General features: G+C 46.0%; 1 protein-coding gene across 2 annotated transcripts in view; it reads right to left on the minus strand.

Annotated features, from left to right (window-relative positions):
* Window positions 1-19,335, minus strand: part of SLC30A10 (solute carrier family 30 member 10) — a 42,948-nt gene that overhangs the window by 7,994 nt on the left and 15,619 nt on the right. The window contains exons 1-2 of one of the 2 annotated variants that reach the window (XM_081825186.1): window positions 7,602-8,237; window positions 6,858-6,935 (exon numbers count right to left, since the gene is read on the minus strand). In XM_081825186.1, coding sequence (XP_081681312.1) covers window positions 6,858-6,935; window positions 7,602-8,208 — 685 coding nt within the window. In that variant the 5' untranslated portion in view covers window positions 8,209-8,237. Of the gene's footprint in view, window positions 1-6,857; window positions 6,936-7,601; window positions 8,238-19,335 lie in introns of those variants that run through there. The other variant, XM_081825187.1, reaches the window with a different exon arrangement.

A 19,335-nucleotide genomic window follows, 5' to 3' on the forward strand; every position in this document is an offset into this window, starting at 1 on the left:
ACTTTGCAGAAAACAAAACCCTAGGCCACCATCCCAGGACGCAGAGAACCTGCAACAGCCTAGGAAGATTCTGAGCTATAGACGCCAGTGGGAAGAGGGACTGTATCTTCCCATGGTGCCTCACCACCCCTGCCTGCCACTCGTCAGAAGGCACCGAACTGGAAAACAGAGGCTGTGCAAATGGTTTCTTAGTCTTTCAGACAAGTATCTGCGATTTAAATGGTTTTAAACATTTTCAAGAGGAGAAGGAACTAAGACATATCAAGAGAGTGGTTCTTGGGGCGCCTGGGTGGCTCAGTCCATTAAGCGTCCGCCTTCGGCTCAGGTCATGATCCCAGGGTCCTGGGATCGAGTCCCGCATCGGGCTCCCTGCTCCACGGGGAGCCTGCTTCTCCCTCTCCCTCTGCCTGCCGCTCCCCATGCTTGTGCTCTCTCTGTCTCTGTCAAATAAATAAACAAAATCTTTAAAAAAAGAAAAAAAGAGAGAGAGAGTTGTTCTTGTTATTCCTTCTCTTTCCTCTTCCTTGATCCATCTCCCCCCTTCCCTGCATGTCTTTGCCTACTCCTTACTTAGCCGAGGTCATGGTCATTCAAACTGGTTCGAGAGGTCGTTAAGAAGGAACTCCAGCAATACTGCCACTGAATAAAGAGCGATTTGTCACAATAAAATAAAATTAAAATTAAAGAGATAATAACAAACATCGTGGTTGCCTTTAATCTAGGGAATCAACCTTAAAGGTTTTGATTATGATACAGAAAATATGCAATCCTAACACAGAAGATCTGGGTGTCCAGTTGTATGCGAGACACAGACTAAACTGGGATTTAGGTGAAAACCTTGTCAGAAGGATTATAAAAATATAAACACCAGGTAATTTATTTTTATTTTTTATTTTTTTGCAGAAAACATCAGACGCTTGCTATTCAAAGTATGGTGTGCAGACTAGCAGCATCAGCATCCCCCAGAAGCTGGTGAGAAATGCAGAATCAGGCCCCACCTCAGATCTATGGAATCCGATTCTGCATTTTTAACAAGATCACCAGGGGATTAAAACTCAAATAAAACTCCCAGAGCACTGCTCTAGAAGAAAGCATATAGATTAAGAAAAATTCATTTTGTCTCTCCAAGTATCCCACAGATCCACTTGGTTGAATTAATAATAATCCAAAATCCTAATAACTCACTTGTGGCTACAACCAAACGGTCTCACTTGGAAGATGCCTTAATTGGGCTAATGCTGCTTTTTGGCAATAATTTTAGGATTCTGAGTAGCTGAGCAGCATCAGAGGCAAAACAGCATTCTGTAAACAAACGAAATGCAATTTGTGGCAACCTCCCCCCACCCCAAAATAATACAGCAATAAAAAATATCTCTACATTTCCTTCTGGCTGAGTGGTTAGGTATTAGAACAGAATTCTGGGGGCGCCTGGGTGGCTTAGCTGGTTAAGCGACTGCCTTCAGCTCAGGTCGTGATCCCGGAGTCCTGGGATCGAGTCCCGCATCGGGCTCCCGGCTCGGCGGGGAGCCTGCTTCTCCCTCTGACCCTATCCCCTCTCATGCTGTTTCTCTCTCTCTCTCTCAAATAAATAAATAAATAAAATCTTTATTAAAAAAAAAGAAGAACAGAATTCTGGTTCAATAACTACATTAAACAGGGGCGCCTGAGTGGCTCAGTCGTTAAGCATCTGCCTTCGGCTCAGGTCATGATCCCAGGGTCCTGGGATCGAGCCCCACATCGGGCTCCCTGCTCGGCGGGAAGCCTGCTTCTCCCTCTCCCACTCCCCCTGCTTGTGTTCCCTCTCTGGCTGTGTCTCTGTCAAATAAATAAAATATTAAAAAAAATAAAAATAAAAATAAATAAATAAATACATTAAACAATTCCATCTTCTAATTCTGTGCCCCTTTTCCCCCACCCCACCCACAAAAGAGCTTTTTACTCCCCAGTCCCTATTCTGAGCCACAAAGAGAAAATCCCAAGAGTTGGTCTATATACCTTGTTCCTCCAGGGAAACCTGAAGATCAAAGCATGAACCTTCCCCAGGGCAGTACAAAGTGATATTATAAAAATACAAAGACCGGGGCGCCTGGGTGGCTCAGTCGTTAAGCGTCTGCCTTCGGCTCAGGTCATGATTCCAGGTCCTGGTATCGAGCCCCGCATCGGGCTCCCTGCTCGGCCGGAAGCCTGCTTCTCCCTCTCCCACTCCCCCTGCTTGTATTCCCTCTCTTGCTGTGTCTCTCTCTGTCAAATAAATAAATAAAATCTTTAAAAAAAAAATACAAAGACCAAGTATTTCCTAGCTGCACTTGACATCATTTTCACTGCCTGAGACAGTTGTCATCCTCTGTTTCCTGCATGACAGCCTCGTTTCCTCCATTAGACATGAAGTGACGTGAGGATGAGGGTCATGCTCTGCATTTCTTGTGTTTATATTTTGGCACTAGAAGCATACAATGCAGGCACTCAATGAAACAGTATTTTCTGGTTGGTCGGTCATAACTCCCATGACATAGAGTAACTTCTGCCTTTTACTCAATAACAATAATTGTATTGCCAGTTAACATATATGCATCAGACGTTGTTGTAAGTATGTTCCATGTATTTACATATTAAGTCCTTTGAAGGACTCTCTGAAGTGGTTACTCTTGCCATTCCACAAATGAGGAAACTGAGGCATGGAGTAGCTGAGTAACTTATCCAAGATCACCCAACTAGAAAGTGCCCGAGTAGGGATACAAGTCTACCATAGTCTAACTAGAGAACCACCGTGCATCCTGCCTCACAGAAGTCCTAGATTTCCATTTCAGGTTTTCCTCCTAAGAAATCTCACTATTAGCCCCTCACAATTATACAAAATAGCTTTCACACTTGTTTTTCCCATAACCCACAATTAGAATCATATTTTGCCTCCTAGCACACACAGAGACACGCAGTGAAACAAATGTGAAAAAACAAAGCCTATCCCAACATATGATTTATTACCGCTTTCTATTCTATTTCATTCAATTCTGGTTAATTTTCTAAATGCTGATCATATGCTACTAAATTGATTTTATGACCCAAACTATCATGGTTTTCAGTTTGAAAAACTGCTTAAAGCATGATTTCCTTAAATTCTTGAGACTGGATATTAGAGTGTGTTTTCTGGCCACCCGTGCAAAGATGAAGAAGGCCTGGTCATTATCCTCCAGGGACAACAGTCCACTGGCAGGATTCTCAGAGAAGTGCACCAGGAACCTCGGGGTGGGGGGCGCTGAGTCCCTGTGACGGGACATTTCAAGGATGGCATCTCGAGAGATGGGGCAGTTGGGCAGGACTCTGAAGGGGGGACAGATCTCAACAGGCAGTGGCGTTCCAGGCAGAGAGAACTCAGAGAGAAAGTGTCCTAGGCAGGGAGCTCAAGGGAGGCTGCAGATGAGGACGTGCCTGACAGGCAGCGGGGTGCCCTGAGAATGAAGTCACAGACCCTGACAGTTTCCGTGAGCCATGGACCTTGCCAAAGTCAGCCTCCGTGAGTCACGGGATTCTCTTCTGAGCAATGGGGATGAGAACAGCATCTGTCTCACTTCTCTCAGAGGCTAGTTCTGAAGAGTCTGTTGAAACAATGCCTGAAAGCCCACTGAGATGAAGTGCGCAGAACTGATGGAGACGATGATAATGAGCGTGATTTGTTGAGTGTGTCCTCTGTGCTATTCCAACCACTCATGCAACATACCGATAAGGAGACTGAAGCTCAAAGAGGTTAAGTTACTTGCCCAAGGTCACCTAGCTAGTAAAAGGCAGAGGTTGACCTTGAACCAGATCTGCCTGACTGAGCACTGGTCACCTCACTGTAAGTGTGCATTAGATGGGGATGGGGGGCAGGAGAGACAGTTCTGGTCTAGGAGAGGAGGTGGGGCAGCAAAGGGGTGAAGAACAGGGCAGAAATGTCTAGAAAGGACCGCTGACACCGGAACAGCAAGCCTTTGAATGTCAGCAGTGTTAGGACTTTATTCTGGAAGCAGCAAAGATTTCTGAGCAGATTCTGATGGGATCACATCTGTGATTCAGAAAGATAAGTCAGGCAGCATTATCTGAGAGACGAAGATCGACACTTGGTAGACAGCTCAATTATCTGCTCACAAGGTAGCTTTGCAATGACAGGACACCTCAACTGTTGGCCCTCACTTCCTGTCTTGAGATTTTTTTAAAAACTCAGAAAAACTGGCAATTTGACATAAGTTGAAATTTGATGTGTCCCAGGCCTTGAAAAAGCCATCAGTGTCGTTGAATGTGTTGATAACCAGAAACACAGTGCAGGAGCCCTGGGCATTAACAAGTGGTTATGGAAACAGGAGTTCTTTCTTACTGGAAAAAAACAATTAGAAAAAAAATCTCATCAAAGGAGACTTATTTTCAAATGATGTCAGGATTGCAGTTTATCTATTTATAGTTATACTGAAATAAAAAATTTAATTATCTTCTGACACTCTGTTGCAATAGTTTTTAATGTATCACATTTGATCCTATTAAATAAAATCAACAACTGAAATTGACGAGAATTCATAAAGGTTTGTGGTTTCACTGTGCTTTGCAGAAGATGGACTGTGTTTCTCAGAAGGCATTTGTTTTTTTCCATTGAAATAAGAGAAACACTAATGAAAATCCAGAAATGATTTTTGTTCACATGAATCCCCGCCAGTCGTTTGCTCCCCTGCAGATCTAGGGGGACAGTCCTGTTTTCTCAAGCAGTGGCTTAAAGGTCAAAAGTGTAACCACTCAGTGGACTGTCTACACTGGAGAAGCAAGCCATCCTGCGTGGAGTGCACAAGCAGTGTGCAAGACTGGGAAGAGGGGGAAACGAGAAGTAGGAGCCCAGGATCCCAGCCCCGCCTCAGCTGCCAGCCTGGGTGACTTGGGAAGTCACCAGACTCACGGGACCCTGTTTCCTTATCTGCAAAACGAGGGGGTGAAGTCCATTCCCACTAAGGCCTTTCTACGCCTTCTCCGAATCATGGCTCCAAGATGAGGACACACGACCTAAGGGGAGGCCAGCCTCCCACTTGGCCTGAAAGATGGAGAGGTTCCTGGGAGCCACAGCAGGGCCCGGAGCGCTTACCCTCACCTAGGCAACAGGGTTGAGCCCAGCGATTCCACTCACTACCTGAGAGTCAACAGCTCCCACTTGGTGAGATTCGTACAAATGCGAGTGGCTCATGCCTGCATGCTGTCTGGCACAAACCGTGCGCTCCATCAACAGGCTTTTCCTTCCGCATCGCCCAAGCACTTTACATGTTTTATCGAACAGCCACCCCCTCAAGTAGATACTATTGAAAAGATGAGGGAATTGGAAGCTTAGAGAAGTCCAAAAACTTGCCCAAAGTCAGAGTCTTAAACAGCAGAGCCAAGACCCCAAACCCAGGCATCTTGAGCCCAAATCTCAATCTTTCAGCCACTGCATTATTCACCTCTGATGGAAGCGACAGGTGCACGCTGGTCAGTACCTGTGGAGCACAAGGCTGAGCCAGGTACAGCAAGGATTTACTGAGGGCATTTTTCCAACTAGGAGCTCCAACGACTTTAGACTAAAGATCAGCCAGATCATACAAGTTTCATGATCATGCTGCAAGTTTCATATATCATGCTTCCCAAACAAGGTCACAATATCTACTGGTCCCACTCTTAAGTCCTCTCAGCATCTTTTCACCTACCTGTTCTCCTTCTCTGCAGCATGAGAATGGATAATTAACAGAATGTGCCTTGCAAAATTCAAGTGCTATGGAAAATTTATGATATAGATATATAATATATACAATATGTATTTGATATCTAAAATATATATAGTATATATTATATTTTAAACTGAACCCAAAGAGAAAGGATAGTGATTTTTCATTACAGATTCTCTCTTTCCAAAAAAGATTCACCACCAAGCACTTTAGTAATTCCCCTCTTGCTGTTCAATTTTTAAAAATTGACTCATGTAGAAATTTTTAGGAGCTCATGTATGGTTGTTGTTATTGTCGGGGTTTTTTTTCTGGTTTTCCCTACAGATCCATTCCGGGATCAGATGGGAGACTCTCAGAAATGAAAGTGTCTTCCAGATGACTACTTTTTCTTTATGTTATTTCCATTTAAGCCCTACCACAGGTTTCCCCCAAAATCATCTGGAAGTAAAGGGTTAAATAATCTTTGTTGAAATCCTCCAAGTTGAGACTGGGGACTTGGGCAAAGTCTCTGACCAAGAAGTTGGAAGAGAGAGATGCTGGATACAATGTTGGTATCTGGTGAGAAATGCACCTCTGAACATCCTGGGCTAACCTTTGCCCAGTGCCTGTGACCCTGAGCACAAGGCAGGGAGGATGCTAGTAACGTGCCGTCCACGTGCCTCACCAGAACCCTCTGCTTTGGGCCTGGAAGTAGAGATTCAAGGAAGCCAAGAGACCCATCCCAGACGCAGATTTCTGGCAGAAAAAGTGAGGCGTGAGGGTCAGTCAGCAATGCTAGGTTGGATGCAGGCACCCTCTCTCTTCTCACCTTTATCAAAATTACATTCAAATAAAAGCGGCCTCATTTTACATTAGCAATACCCACGAGTGGGCAAAAGCAAGTAAAGTAATAGCATGCTACTGATCTGTGAGGCTCTGGAACAGGCAGCATTAGCCTGGATCTAAGTGGAGCAAGGATAAATCATTAGCAACTAGTGTGTCACTCAGAATCAATGCAGTGATTAGGCAAGAGACCAGGGTCATAGTCTATTCGTGCAACCGGCCTACTTTCTAACACACTTTATTAAAAGGCAAACAGAAACGAAGAGGACAGCACAGCCCGTATGTATTACAGACAGGGGTTTCAAATTAACCCAAAGTCGATCTTACCTCTGATATTCAGGGCTTCAGACTTTTTCTCTTTTTTCATAGTCTCTTCTGGTTCATTCTGGGTGTTCAGAGAATCACCTGCATTCAAAGAAGAAACCTTGTGTTGTGTATAAGTTCTACAAACAAAAAGAACCAATGGACTCAAAAAAAGGTTTTGTTATTTTAAACTCCTACTAGCTCATCAGACCCCCTACCTCTCCACACACAGCCCAGAATAGTACATTTTGGCCTTGATATAAGTCTTGTGATCCACCTTTGGATTTCATTCACACTTCCATTCAAGTTTAGAAGAAAAAAAAAGAGGCAAGTGGGAGCCCACCCCCACCCCCAAACCCATAACTCCCACGGGGATAGAAGGATGGGCAAAGGGGAAGGGTGAAAAACAAAGTGCAGACAGCATCTGATGAAGGGGCAACGGTTGGGGGGTGCTATCTGTTGCCCAGTAATAACTGATTTTTAAGAAAAGCAATACTCTGAAGCAGACAGAATAAGGGGAAGGGGAAAGAGGCAAAAAAAAGGGGGGGGGCGGGGCTGAGGATCCAGGAGAAAACAAAAGAAACTGTGGGGAATGCCATAAGTTAGCAGCAGAGAATTAAAGCCGGGCTGCAGAGGACATGGGTTTTTTTACAAAATAGAATCAGCCGCAGCAACAGCCAGAAAGAAAAAGAGGGCGTGGATGCGGAGGAAGGGACGGGCGGGAGGAGGGAAAGGCAGAGAGGTCCAGAGGATGCAACCGAAAGGCACCTGCTACGTTGGAGAACACGGTCGCCCCCTGCTCCTGCTTGCTTTCCGCCGCGGCCACGCCGCGGGTGGCGACCGACGGCCGGCGGGGGCCCGCGATCGCGCGCGGGGAGCGGCCCTCGGCCGGGGGCTGGGGCTGCTCGCGCGGCGGCGGCGGCGGGCGGCGGCGGCGGGGGCCGCAGCAGGCGAGCCAGGCGGCGCAGTCCTGGAAGATGAGCAGCCCCAGCACGTTGACGGCCAGCCCCAGCGCGCCGACGATGAGCACCAGCTCGGCGTCGTCGATGCGCTCGGGCCGCGCCAGGCGCAGCACGGCCTCCACGGTGATGGTGAAGCAGAGCGCCGTGAGGAAGACGGCGTTGCTCAGCGCGCCCAGCACCTCGGCGCGCGCGTAGCCGTACGTGGCCCCCAGGCCCCCGCGGGGCCGCCGCGCCACGTAGCCGGCGCCCAGCCCCACGCACAGCGAGATCAGGTCGGACAGCATGTTGAAGGAGTCGGACAGCAGCGCGATGGAGTTGCCCAGGTAGCCCGAGACCAGCTCGGCCACGAAGAAGGCGACGGTGAGCACCAGCATGAAGAGCAGCCGGCACGTCTTGCCCGAGTAGCGGCCCATGTCGCCGAGCCGCCGCCGGTGGGGGCGCCCGTGCGCGGCCGAGCCCCGAGCCCGCCTCCGGCCTCGCTGCGGGGCCCCGCGCCCGGCTTCTTATACGGCGGAGGCAGAGCGCCCCCGGGCCCCGCACGTCCAGAGTCTAAGGGAGTGGCCGCGGCGGCAGTCTCTGAGGGCCCTCAGGCCGCCTCCGAGGCCCTTTCCCCCGGTCCCGGGTCCCGGCCCCACTTGGCAGGTGGCCACGGGCCAATGTCTGGCCTTCTAGGACAGCGTTGGGCAGAGGGAGCTGCGGGGGACAGGGGGCGTGTCTGGAGCGCCCTCCTCCCAGACACCCTGAGGCATTGGCGTGGGGTGGGGGGGTTCACCTGCCGATCCCGACCCCGCTTCCCAGGTCTCTTCCCTCCCCGTGCCCTGACTGTTGACTCCTGGCGGTAAGGACCTTGACTGCCGTGGGGCGTGTTCGCCGCGGTGGACGTGAACACCTTCACGTACCGGCCCGGACGCTGCTGGCATTACAGACTCCACGTTAACCCGGGGAGGCCTCGGCCAACCCTGCCCAACCCTCAGGGGGCTTCCTGCCTTGCATTTCATGAGCTTGGAGCCCAGCCCTCGCTCGGGAGGCCCACTCCACTGGCGCGCACGCTCTAGCTATTGTATCCGCCCTCCTTGCGCGTAGCCTTCGCGCCAAGAGCGCATTCTCGTTTCCGTCACCCGCCTCACGGCACGACATGGTCCCTCGTCCCCCATTCTCCCCTCCCAGCGTCTTCACTCACAAGGCCTCCCTCCCCAGGTGAGCTGCAGCCAGCCCTGGAGGAGAGCACAGATCATACTGTGCGGAAGCACGGCCCTCCCACCCAGCGCTCAGAAATCAGTTTCCCTGGGGGGTCGACACAAGTCGCTTGACCGCCAAAGAAGTCAGGGCAAGGCCTCCTCTGTGTCCTCGTCTCATTTTTCCATGGCAGAGAATATTCCCTTCACCCCCATGTGTCCCTCACAGCATGACCTGATACTCAAAGTTCAATCGACTGACCTCCATGAAGGTTTTTTCCAAATAAAGCCTTTCCTGTTGACAATAGTCTCTGTTCCAATTAAAAGTTATCCAGAAGAGAACCGTCCCCAGGACTCTGGGAGAGGCCGCCCACCAGAATCCTTGAAGAAGAAAGGGTGTTTGCTGTTGGGTGTTCAGGGAAAGGGGTGGGAGAGCCCTTGCAATTTTCTTTCTTGGCTTCTTTTTGTTTTCTATTCTTTTCTCATTCCCAAAAAAGGATCTGACTGTGAAGTCTGGTGATCTCTATTCCCCCTCTCCTGTCCCTAACCCCTGAACTTTAACCATTCCTGAAACACATGTGGTTTGGGCTTGGAAATAACTGCGTCTCTTAGTAGCACACTCTGATTCTCGCCGCATTCACTGTCTTATCCTTATGAATCACAATCTTGTCTTTTAGTGCTGAGGGACCCTAACAAGCATGCTAAAATGTCCTTGACCTGAAGGTCCCACCTTACACAAGATGAGCATCCAAACTCAAGAAGCCCATTAAGCCTTCCCTTCCCGGCTCCAAGAAAATATCCCTACACTGAGAACTTGAGGAAATTGATCATTTAAAGTATCTCTAGGGCGCCTGGGTGGCTCAGTTGGTTAAGTGACTGCCTTCGGCTCAGGTCATGATCCCGGAATCCTGGGATTGAGTCCCAAGTTGGCCTCCCTGCTCGGCAGGGGGTCTGCTTCTCCCTCTGACCCTACCCCCTCTTGTGCTCTCTCTCTCACTCTTTCTCTCTCTCAAATAAATAAATAAAATCTTCTAAAAAAAAAAGTATCTCTAAACACGAGTATTAAAATGGTCAATAATTTAAAAGAAATAAAGAGATATAGATAGGCTGACGAAAGCTTTGAAGCTGTTTGGCCTCGGACAAGTTCCTTAATGTCTGGTCTGGTTTTCACTCCTGTAGGAAGGGAATAATAATGATGTCTCCTCATATGTTGTGAGGATTAAGTGGGTTAATATGTGTAAGGTGATTATAACAGTGCCTGGCACATAGTAAGCACTCAACAAATTGTTAGCTGTTGATATAAAAAAAAAAAAAAGATGGGAAGAAAAAGTGTGGGGTGAGGAGGAAAAGACTGGGCAGGAGGAGGAGGGAAGGGCAAAGTGGGCTAGAGGGCCACCCGTTATCATCAGCACGCTAGTATTAATATTAGCACAATGGCACATCCGTGCAAGAATTACTTTTGAACCCCAGATGTCACACTTGGTCGCGGAGAAAGGTACCCCAGTTTCTGGCTTATCCTGTCTTCAAACCATGAAGCCTCTGCAACGTGTAACATAGGACAGCAAGCAAAGCAGTCGAAACAAGACAAGGGCCTGGTGGAAATCACTTGACAGAGCTCACCCAGGCCCTGCTGATTGCATTTCTGTGTCACTCACAACTGAAAGAAAAACCCCAGGTCAGCAGAAATCTATCTCTTGTACCTGTTACCCAGCCGTTCTCCTAACAGAAGGCAGATAACGAGAATTATGTCACTGCCCCAGGAGGGTGGTTGATAGAACTGGAAAACCTGGCAGGCAGCTGGGAAGGCAGAGGAAGGAGCTCTGTGTGAGGGCCCCTGCCCAGCGCCTCGTTCCTGAATTCAAGATAGGCTGAGGGTGTCAACAAAATGCACTCAAGAGAAATGCTTTGACTGAAAATGTATAAATGATTAGATAGATAGATGTATATAGTTTATATATAGAAAGAGAATATATATAATCTAAGTTAAGTGACAAAAATTTAGACTGTCTCCAACATTTTCCTGTAGATGGTGAGGTTTCAACAGCTTCTGTTTATTGGGCTTTGACTACCCAACCCTGTGCTGAGCACTTTATAGACATAATCTCATTTCATCCTCACAACTGACTCGTAAAACAAGCACTGTTTCATAGGTGAAGAACCTAGAGCCCAGAGATTGTAAGTAACTTGCCCAAGATGACACAATATGCTAAGTGATAGAATGGGGATCTGGGGTGCCTGGGTGGCTCAGTCGTTAAGCGTCCGCCTTCGGCTCAGGTCATGATCCCGGGGTCCTGGGATCGAGTCCCACATCGGGCTCCCTCCTCGAGGGGAAGCCTGCTTCTCCCTCTCCCACTCCCGCTGCTTGTGTTCCTGCTCTCGCTATCTCTGTCTCTGTCAAATAAATAAATAAAATCTTTAAAAAAAAAAAGAATGGGGATCTGATCCAGGCATCAGACTCGGGAGCTTACATTCCTCGCCTCCACATTATACTAATTTGATCACTTTCAACACTCCTTTTGTTCTAAACAAATGAAAGGATTTTTTTTAAGTTCACTTTTTGTTGGCGTAGGACTTGATGTGCTACAGTTTATAAAGTAGAGATTATAGCAGTGAAAGTTCTTCCTACACGGTATTGAACCAGAAACTAACCAACCTTTTTTTTTTTTTAAGAAATTGAAAAAGCAGCTGTTTTTGTTTTCATTTTTTTGTTCTAGTTGACCAGAGATGATGCTCCCTTCAAGGAAGAGAATGGACATCTCATCCAAGGCACCGAGCTATTATTCCAAAGAGGATGTAGCTCTTTTTCCCCATAGCTCCTGCCTCCAGATTTTAAATACATCCTCAGGAGCTGGATACTTCTCACCATTAGCCCAGCTCCAAACCCGCAGAGCATGATAATACTTGAGGACTTTCTAAAAGGAAATGGCTTCTCCAGGCAGCTGAGGAATCTCCCCTATCCTCCTTGATGGTGAATTTATGTATATTTACAAAAAGCTTTTACAACACCTGTAAAAGCTATATGTCTATATTTGTAACACTTTGTAACACAGATACTTTCTGTACCCAAAAGTATGCATCTTATCCCTCAAAGTTTTTAGAATACATTAAATTCAAGAGATCCTTTACATGAGGCAACCACACTTTTTTTTAATGATAGAGGCATGAGGTGTAAAAAAGATTAGAAGTAGGTAGTGGTCAACTCCACTTTGAATAGGCGAATTACTCAGCAATGCTGTGAGTTGCAGCCCACTTAGAAGGAGGCAGCTCCCACATGAATTTAGAGCTACGCCCATCAGCCTGCCAAGTGGCACCCCCATGATTTCTCCAAAATGCCACTTTCTTATAGCAAAGTGGTGCATCTGTTCCTAGCACTAGGCAGTGGTCAGAATGCAAGCCTCAACACAACATCAAATAATACAACTTTCTTATTGAAAAAAAAAAGGACTCTAGATAATTTTAATTTTGCACTCACTTTAAGAAAACTTAAAAGGTTGAGTGGCGTAGCAGTTAATAATTCGACCTTTGGGGCGCCTGGGTGGCTCAGTCGGTTAAGCGGCTGCCTTTGGCTCAGGTCATGATCCCAGGGTCCTGGGATCGAGTCCCGCATCGGGCTCCCTGCTCCACGGGGAGCCTGCTTCTCCCTCTCCCTCTGCCTGCCTCTCTGCCTACTTGTGCTCTCTATCTCTCTGTCAAATAAATAAAATCTTTTTTAAAAAAATAATTTGACCTTTGGAGTCAGACAGACTTAGAACCAAATCCCAGCTCTGCTACTCACTTGAGAGACTTGGGGCAAGTTCCTTACAACTTTCTTTTTATTCATGTGTGTGAACTAAGGATAATAATAGTATCTATCTCATGGGGTTGTCACAAGGCTTAAGTGAGAAAATGTATGTAAATTGCTTAGTGGAGTGCTGGGCTTATAAGAAGGGCTCAATAAGTGTTAAACAAATTTCTATTTTTTATAACCACCCAGGTTGTGGTATTTCGTTAGCAGCCCGAATGGACTAAGACAAAGTATTGGAATGCAAATTACCAACTGTTGAGTGCACAGGTATAAACAAATGGCTATGATTTGTATATCCCACCGGGGATGATGAGATTGGGCTATTTGATACATTTGGCAGTAACAATGCCATGTTATTTGGGGTCAGCTAGTCTTTGTGGGCACCACAGCTCTGGTCTGTGTGCTCCTTACCATCTGCAGATCCCGAGGGCACCCCGAGATACTCATTGGGAAGTACTATGCATGACATCTGGAGAGGGAGGGGAGGGTAAGTGAGAACAAGCAAGTGGAAAGGGACATGGCTATTGGGAGGAAAGGGGAAAGGATTAGAGGCAGAACTGGGAAGTCAAGAAACACATCATCCAAAACTGATCACTTACTGACAGCATTTGGGTGGGACTCCTTCTGCTTGGTGAATAGGAGAAAAAAAAAATCAGCTTTTGGACCATTTCCAACTCAAATGGAAGGAAAAAACCAAAAACCTTCAGAGGTACAAGAAACAGGGAGAAACTCTCCTCCCCACCCATATGTATTCTAAACCCAGGAATCGTTTTAGCTGTAAGTTAGGTTCCGTGTCACTTAATAATTTACAAAAAGCTTTTACACGTGTTATTGAATGCCATCGGAAACATTTCCACACAAACAGCAGATTTCTTCACCGCTAGCTTCGCCTTATTTTTTAGACTAGGGTCCATCCCCCCACCACTAATCCACAGTTCCACTTTCTGCAGTTTTAGTCACCTGCACACCTTCCAGTGTGATCTGGAAGGTGATCCTCCTGATGTAGCCTCAGAAAGTCAATAGTAGCCTAACACGACATCACGATGCCTACGTCATCCACCTGCCTTCATCCCATCACGAAGGTACTAAATCTCACATAATCACAAGAAGGGTGAGTACAGTACAGTAAGGTATTTTGAGAGCAACCACATTCACATAATGTTTATTACAGTTCATTTCTATAATTATTCTATTTTATTATTGGTTATTATGTTCATGTCTTACTGTGTCCAATTTATAAATTAGACTTTATCATAGATATGTATGTATAGGAGAAAAACATAGTGTATATAGGGTTTGGTACTATCTATGGTTTCAGGCATTCACTGGGGGTCCTAGAACATACCCCACGCAACTACTGTATGTGAAAACGGGAGAGTCCATCTGCCCAAGAAATTGTGGGAATAATTGTGCGTGGGTTAAAATAAAACCTATAAATAAATACCTTTACCTTTATCTGCCAAAGGCACTGGTTCAACATTCAAGGTTATGTAGTAGAGAGACGTAGGTTTTGGAGCCACTCAAATCTGGGATATAATCTTGGCTCTGTCCGTTATTAGCAACTGGGCATATCCCTTAGCTTCTCTGAGGTCCGTGTTCTCATTTATAATCTGGAGGTAGCGGTATCATCCTGTCCCACGGTGGCTGTGAGAATCAAAGGAGATAGCATAGTGGAGAGCCTGCGTGGTGCTCTTACAGTAGATAGCCGACAAAGAGTGGCTGCTTTCTTTACCTTCTGGCTGTCATCATTCCCAGAAATATTGTTGATTTCTGGTAAGTAACAATGGGGCATCCCCTTCACAGTTTTTCAGATTACCCTATTTTTCATAAGATCGTCTATTTCCCCTGGGTTCAAATAATCCATTTGGCTTAGAACTAATTAGCTATTGATTAATAAAATGTATTATGAATGAAAATATTAATAAGATGCATTATGAATCAAAATATTGATTAATAAAATATTTTAAGAATATAAAAATACTTTCAAATATTTTACAAATCTGAAACTCCCAGCTTCTCAGCTATCATTACTGTGTTTCTTTGTCCATCATGACTCTCTCATCTGTTATCACGTGGCAGAAGAACAGAGATAGTCAGGTGACTGGACCGAGAAAGATAACTTTATTACCGTCACAAAATGAGAAGTGTTAAGTATTAAAATGATATCTGGAGAGCTAAGATTCTTGACCTCTGGTGCTAAATTACTGCACAACTTAGACCAGTCACTAAATGTCTGAGCCTTAGTTTTCTAATCTGTAAAATGCAAATAAGAACCTCATACTACTCAGTGCACGTCGATATTTTGAACATCAAACAAGACAATGAAGGTACAAATGCATAGACAAATAAAAGGCATTGCTGTTGTTACAATGAAGAAGCCACAATCAACATGAGTTCTAGAAAGCAAGCACTGTTATTTGCAACCACCATGAATGTAAGTGGTGCAACCAGGGTTTTCGGCTGCCTAGAACCCCTCCCTGCTTCCTTCTGGTAAGATGCCTTGTCCCGTTGGACACAGATGTGGGCATATAACTAAGGTTGAGCCAAACATAGTTCCTCATTCCCCGGCCACAGTGCTTGATTCAAATGATGGGCACCTGATCCAATATGGGCCAGAATTCTTCTCTTGAAGTTTTCAAAATATATCAGAGAGAGGTTCCCTGTCTTGTCTGGCCACTAAGGCAGTGAGGAGGTGACTCAGAGCCCCTAATAATTATGTCTCCCCTTGCTTTCTTCCCCAAATCCCTCATTCTACAGTAGGAAAGGAAGCAGAAAGAGATGAGAGACAGTGAAAGAGAATCTCTAATGGAATTTCAGTCTCTGGTTCCAAGTTAATTATGTGAACGCATAAAAGTTCCCTTTTTGCTTAACCAAGCATAAAGTGGGGTTTTGTCACTTGCAACCAGACCCTTCTGGTCAATAGTTGACCAAGAACCTATGCCTATTATAAAGTGCTAAGAATGGTTTTATCCTCTTCTCCACATTCATGACTCATGAGAAATATAAATTTAATAATTAAAAAATAAAATGGCCAACTAAATATGACCTTTCCTTACTTCGATTCCTCACCAATGCAAGAGAACTTATTCCTGCTCCGTTTTTCTGCTCCCTCCAAAGGAAAAACTCCAGAAAACACTGTCATATAGTCTTTACTTCCTCAAATACCATTCTCTCTGCCATTCCCTCCCCCCACAATGCTACCTCCATCTCCATCAAACCATGGACAAGGCTTTGTGAAAGTTACTCACGAGCTCCTCATACCGGAATCCACTGGTTTTCTATGCTCATCTCGGAATTCTCGGCAACATTGGTTACTGAAAACCTTGCTTTCCTTTTTGAAGACTCTCTCCATTTAACCGCTGAATAATGTACCCTCCTGGTTTTCCATTTCCACTTCTAAATGTTGGCGTGTCCCAGGACTCAGTTTTAAGCCCACTACTCCTCTCTATCCAAGCTCATCCCTTTGGTTATCTCACCCAATCCACTCTCCAGGACTTGACTTAAGCTATTCCCTCCTCCTGGAACATTCTCTACCCCACTCAACTCCTCCTCCCCCTGTCTTAGGTCTCAAAAGCCACTTCTTCAGGGAGATTTCCTTGACACTCGGCCCCCTCTGTGGCCCACAGGGTGACAGGAAATAAAAGAAAGAACAGACAAAAGAATAAAAGAAAGAGGGTAGGAGGAAAAGAAGGAAGGAAGAAGGGAATGAACGAACATGGTTCACATTTGAGCTCACAGTGTTTTGTTTGTGTTAAGGAAACTCTCCGTTCCCCAAGCTTTGCATTTACTCAGGGACACCTCCACGGGGAATAATCCTCCTCACCTCTTTCTGTCGCTTCCGCAGCTTTTCTCAGAAGCAGGGTAACTACTCCAATTCCTAGGTGTGGGGGAAAGCATGGAGCATGCTCAGCTGACCTCTTCTGACCTTCTTTTCCAGATTTGCCTCCCCACAGAGACCTGCAATCCTGGTCCACAAGTCCAGGAGGGACTCTAAGGCGCTGCCCCAGTGCAGGGAGGTCTGGAACTGGGTGGGTGAGTTTAATTCTGGGAGGAACTATTAACAAGCTCTTTGTTGCTCCGCATCTAAGCCATATCCTGGACTATGTCATATCTACAATAAAGTTGGCATTATGTTCAAATGTCATCTATATCTTATCTCTCAATTGTTTCCAAACCTAGGAGAGTAAGAGAAGGGTATAACTTATTAGTCCCTAAAGCCCTAACATCCTGGTGTGTTGGCAGGAGCCTGGAGAAGGATTAAGCTAAGAATCTACAGGCCAAAGTAGCCCATGGGGACTGAGGCTCCTGGAGGGGCCAGAGCAGGTGCTGTGAGGTTTGAAGGCTCCAGCGTGAGCCTGGCAGTATTTTGACCTTGACGAGTCACAGCAGCTCACTGCCTTCCAGAAAAAAATGCCTGCTGTTACCATTGCAGGGCTGTTTCAATAGGCCCTCGGGAGCATGCGGTTTTTAAATTTTTTTTATTTTTAAAATTTATTTATTTATATATTTTTATTTTATTTATTTTAAATTTATTTTTTATTTATTTTATTTTCTTAATTTTTATTATTTTTATTTTTTTTTAATGAGCCTGAGTTTTAAGACTGGTTTTTCTCTATGCTTCAGTCTTACTGTGCTGCGAGGGAGAGTGAGAGTAGTTTGCTCTCAGAAACAAGAAGATTGCACCAGAGGAAGGGAGTTTTCCCGAAGCGAGACAGACACAAAAAAGAAAGGGAAATGCACACATCTCTAAATATTCTTAAGGGGGGATTAGATCAGATCAGCCGGGGGACTGGGAACCAAAGAAGTCCTTCAGTTCAGAGGCAGAAAGGCAAGATTTCAGATAGCTGACTGGGCTCTGGAATGCCTCCACCCTCACCAGAGAGAACCAGGTCTGGGGAACTATTAAAAGTCATCCTTTTAAAGCTGTGAATATTGTCTGAAGTAAAAGCAACTGGGGAATACGGCAGCTACGCGATGTCTGTCCCGCCCCTCTCCCCCCCCCCGCCTCCCCACCATTGTATGTTGGGTAGACGGAGAGCAGGTCCTTTGTATCTCTAGTTCACAGATCTTCAGATGGAGGGAAGACACTCGAAGAACTGCACCTGAGGAGCCTCATTCGCCCTGGCCCCGACTAAGATGACCAAGAGCCTGGGCCGGAAGCTGGTGGCCAATGGGAGGAGACTTCAGTCCTGGGGAGTGGATTTTGTATGTGGAAGTGATATGCTTTGTTAGCTTGAGGGCGGACTGTGCGGACTGCTTCTTCCAAACATGGGCACAACCGTATCTTCTATTCTACGTGTTTTTCCACAGGGTGACCCTGATGCTCCTTCCAACAGATGCTCCTTCCATCAGAAGTGGGTCCACAGGGGGCTCCTGGGTGGCTCATTGGGTTAGGCATCTGACTTTGGCTCAGGTCATGATCCCAGGGTCCTGGGATGGAGTCCCACGTCGGGCTCCCTGCTCAGCGGGGAGTCCGCTTCTCTCTCACCTTCTGCCTCTCCCCCAACTCAGGCATGCTCTCTCTCAAATAAATAAATAAATAAATAAATAAATAAGATCTTCAAAAAAAAAAAAAAAGAAGTGGGTCCTGGGCTTGACACGCCTTCTATGATGTCACTTGCTCGTAATCCATAGAATCTGAGGTTGGACCAGAAAAGGTTTTGATGCATCTACCTTGTTCGATGGAGTGCTCATGTTTGAGACCCTGAGATACCACATACACCATTCAGAGGCCACTCCAGGGTGAGGAAGCCAAGCTACACTGAGACGTCCTGGTCAGTGGTCCTGTCAGCAGTCCTAGACCTGAGACCTTCCAGCCAGATGATGATGTCGCCACCTGCCATCAAGCCGCTCTCCCATCCGCAGAGTCTTCCCAGCTGAGGCCCCAGACATCGCGGAGCAGACAGGCTGTTCCTACTGGTTCCTTTCCAAATTCCAGCCCACAGAATCCCAAGTATCATACAATGATTGTCGTTTTATGCCACTAAATTTGTGGTGGTTCATTATGCAGCAACCAGAACAAGGAACCACTGTGTAAAGACTGGCACGGCTATACAAAGCTTCCACAAAATTTGGAACTATTTGAGAGGAGAGCCTAGGAAGATTAGCATAGCATATTTAAGGCATTGTTAGATGAGTTTCAAATCAAAACAGTTACTGCTGATGCAGGGGCTTGCCTGTGTCCTGTAGGAACAGATCCAGAAAAGGACAGTTAGGACTCCAGGACTGGCTCAGGAGAATGAAACACACTAAAGGGGCTTCAGGCAAGAATATGATAGCTTGAGTCCAAGCCTGGGTTAAATTTTTTGTTTAAGTGGAAAATGCTTCTCACATGAGGTGATCCAACTCAGAGAGGTGAGAGTTGACACGATTTGTTTGGACAACAGTTGCTTTTGGCAGACCCAGAAAACACTGACTTCACTTTTCTCACTGTGATAAAGAAAAAAAAAAAAATTTTTGTGGGAAAAACAAAAGTCTGACCCCAAAAAACAATGACAAAGTGAAAAGAAAAGAAGTCCAACAAAAATGCCAGCCTCATACGTGGTGGAGAAGGAAAGAACAATTTTAAGAACTTGATTAAA

This window comes from Leptonychotes weddellii, chromosome 6, assembly GCF_054177405.1.
Source record: "Leptonychotes weddellii isolate Sample4059 chromosome 6, ASM5417740v2, whole genome shotgun sequence".
NCBI lineage: Eukaryota > Metazoa > Chordata > Mammalia > Carnivora > Phocidae > Leptonychotes > Leptonychotes weddellii.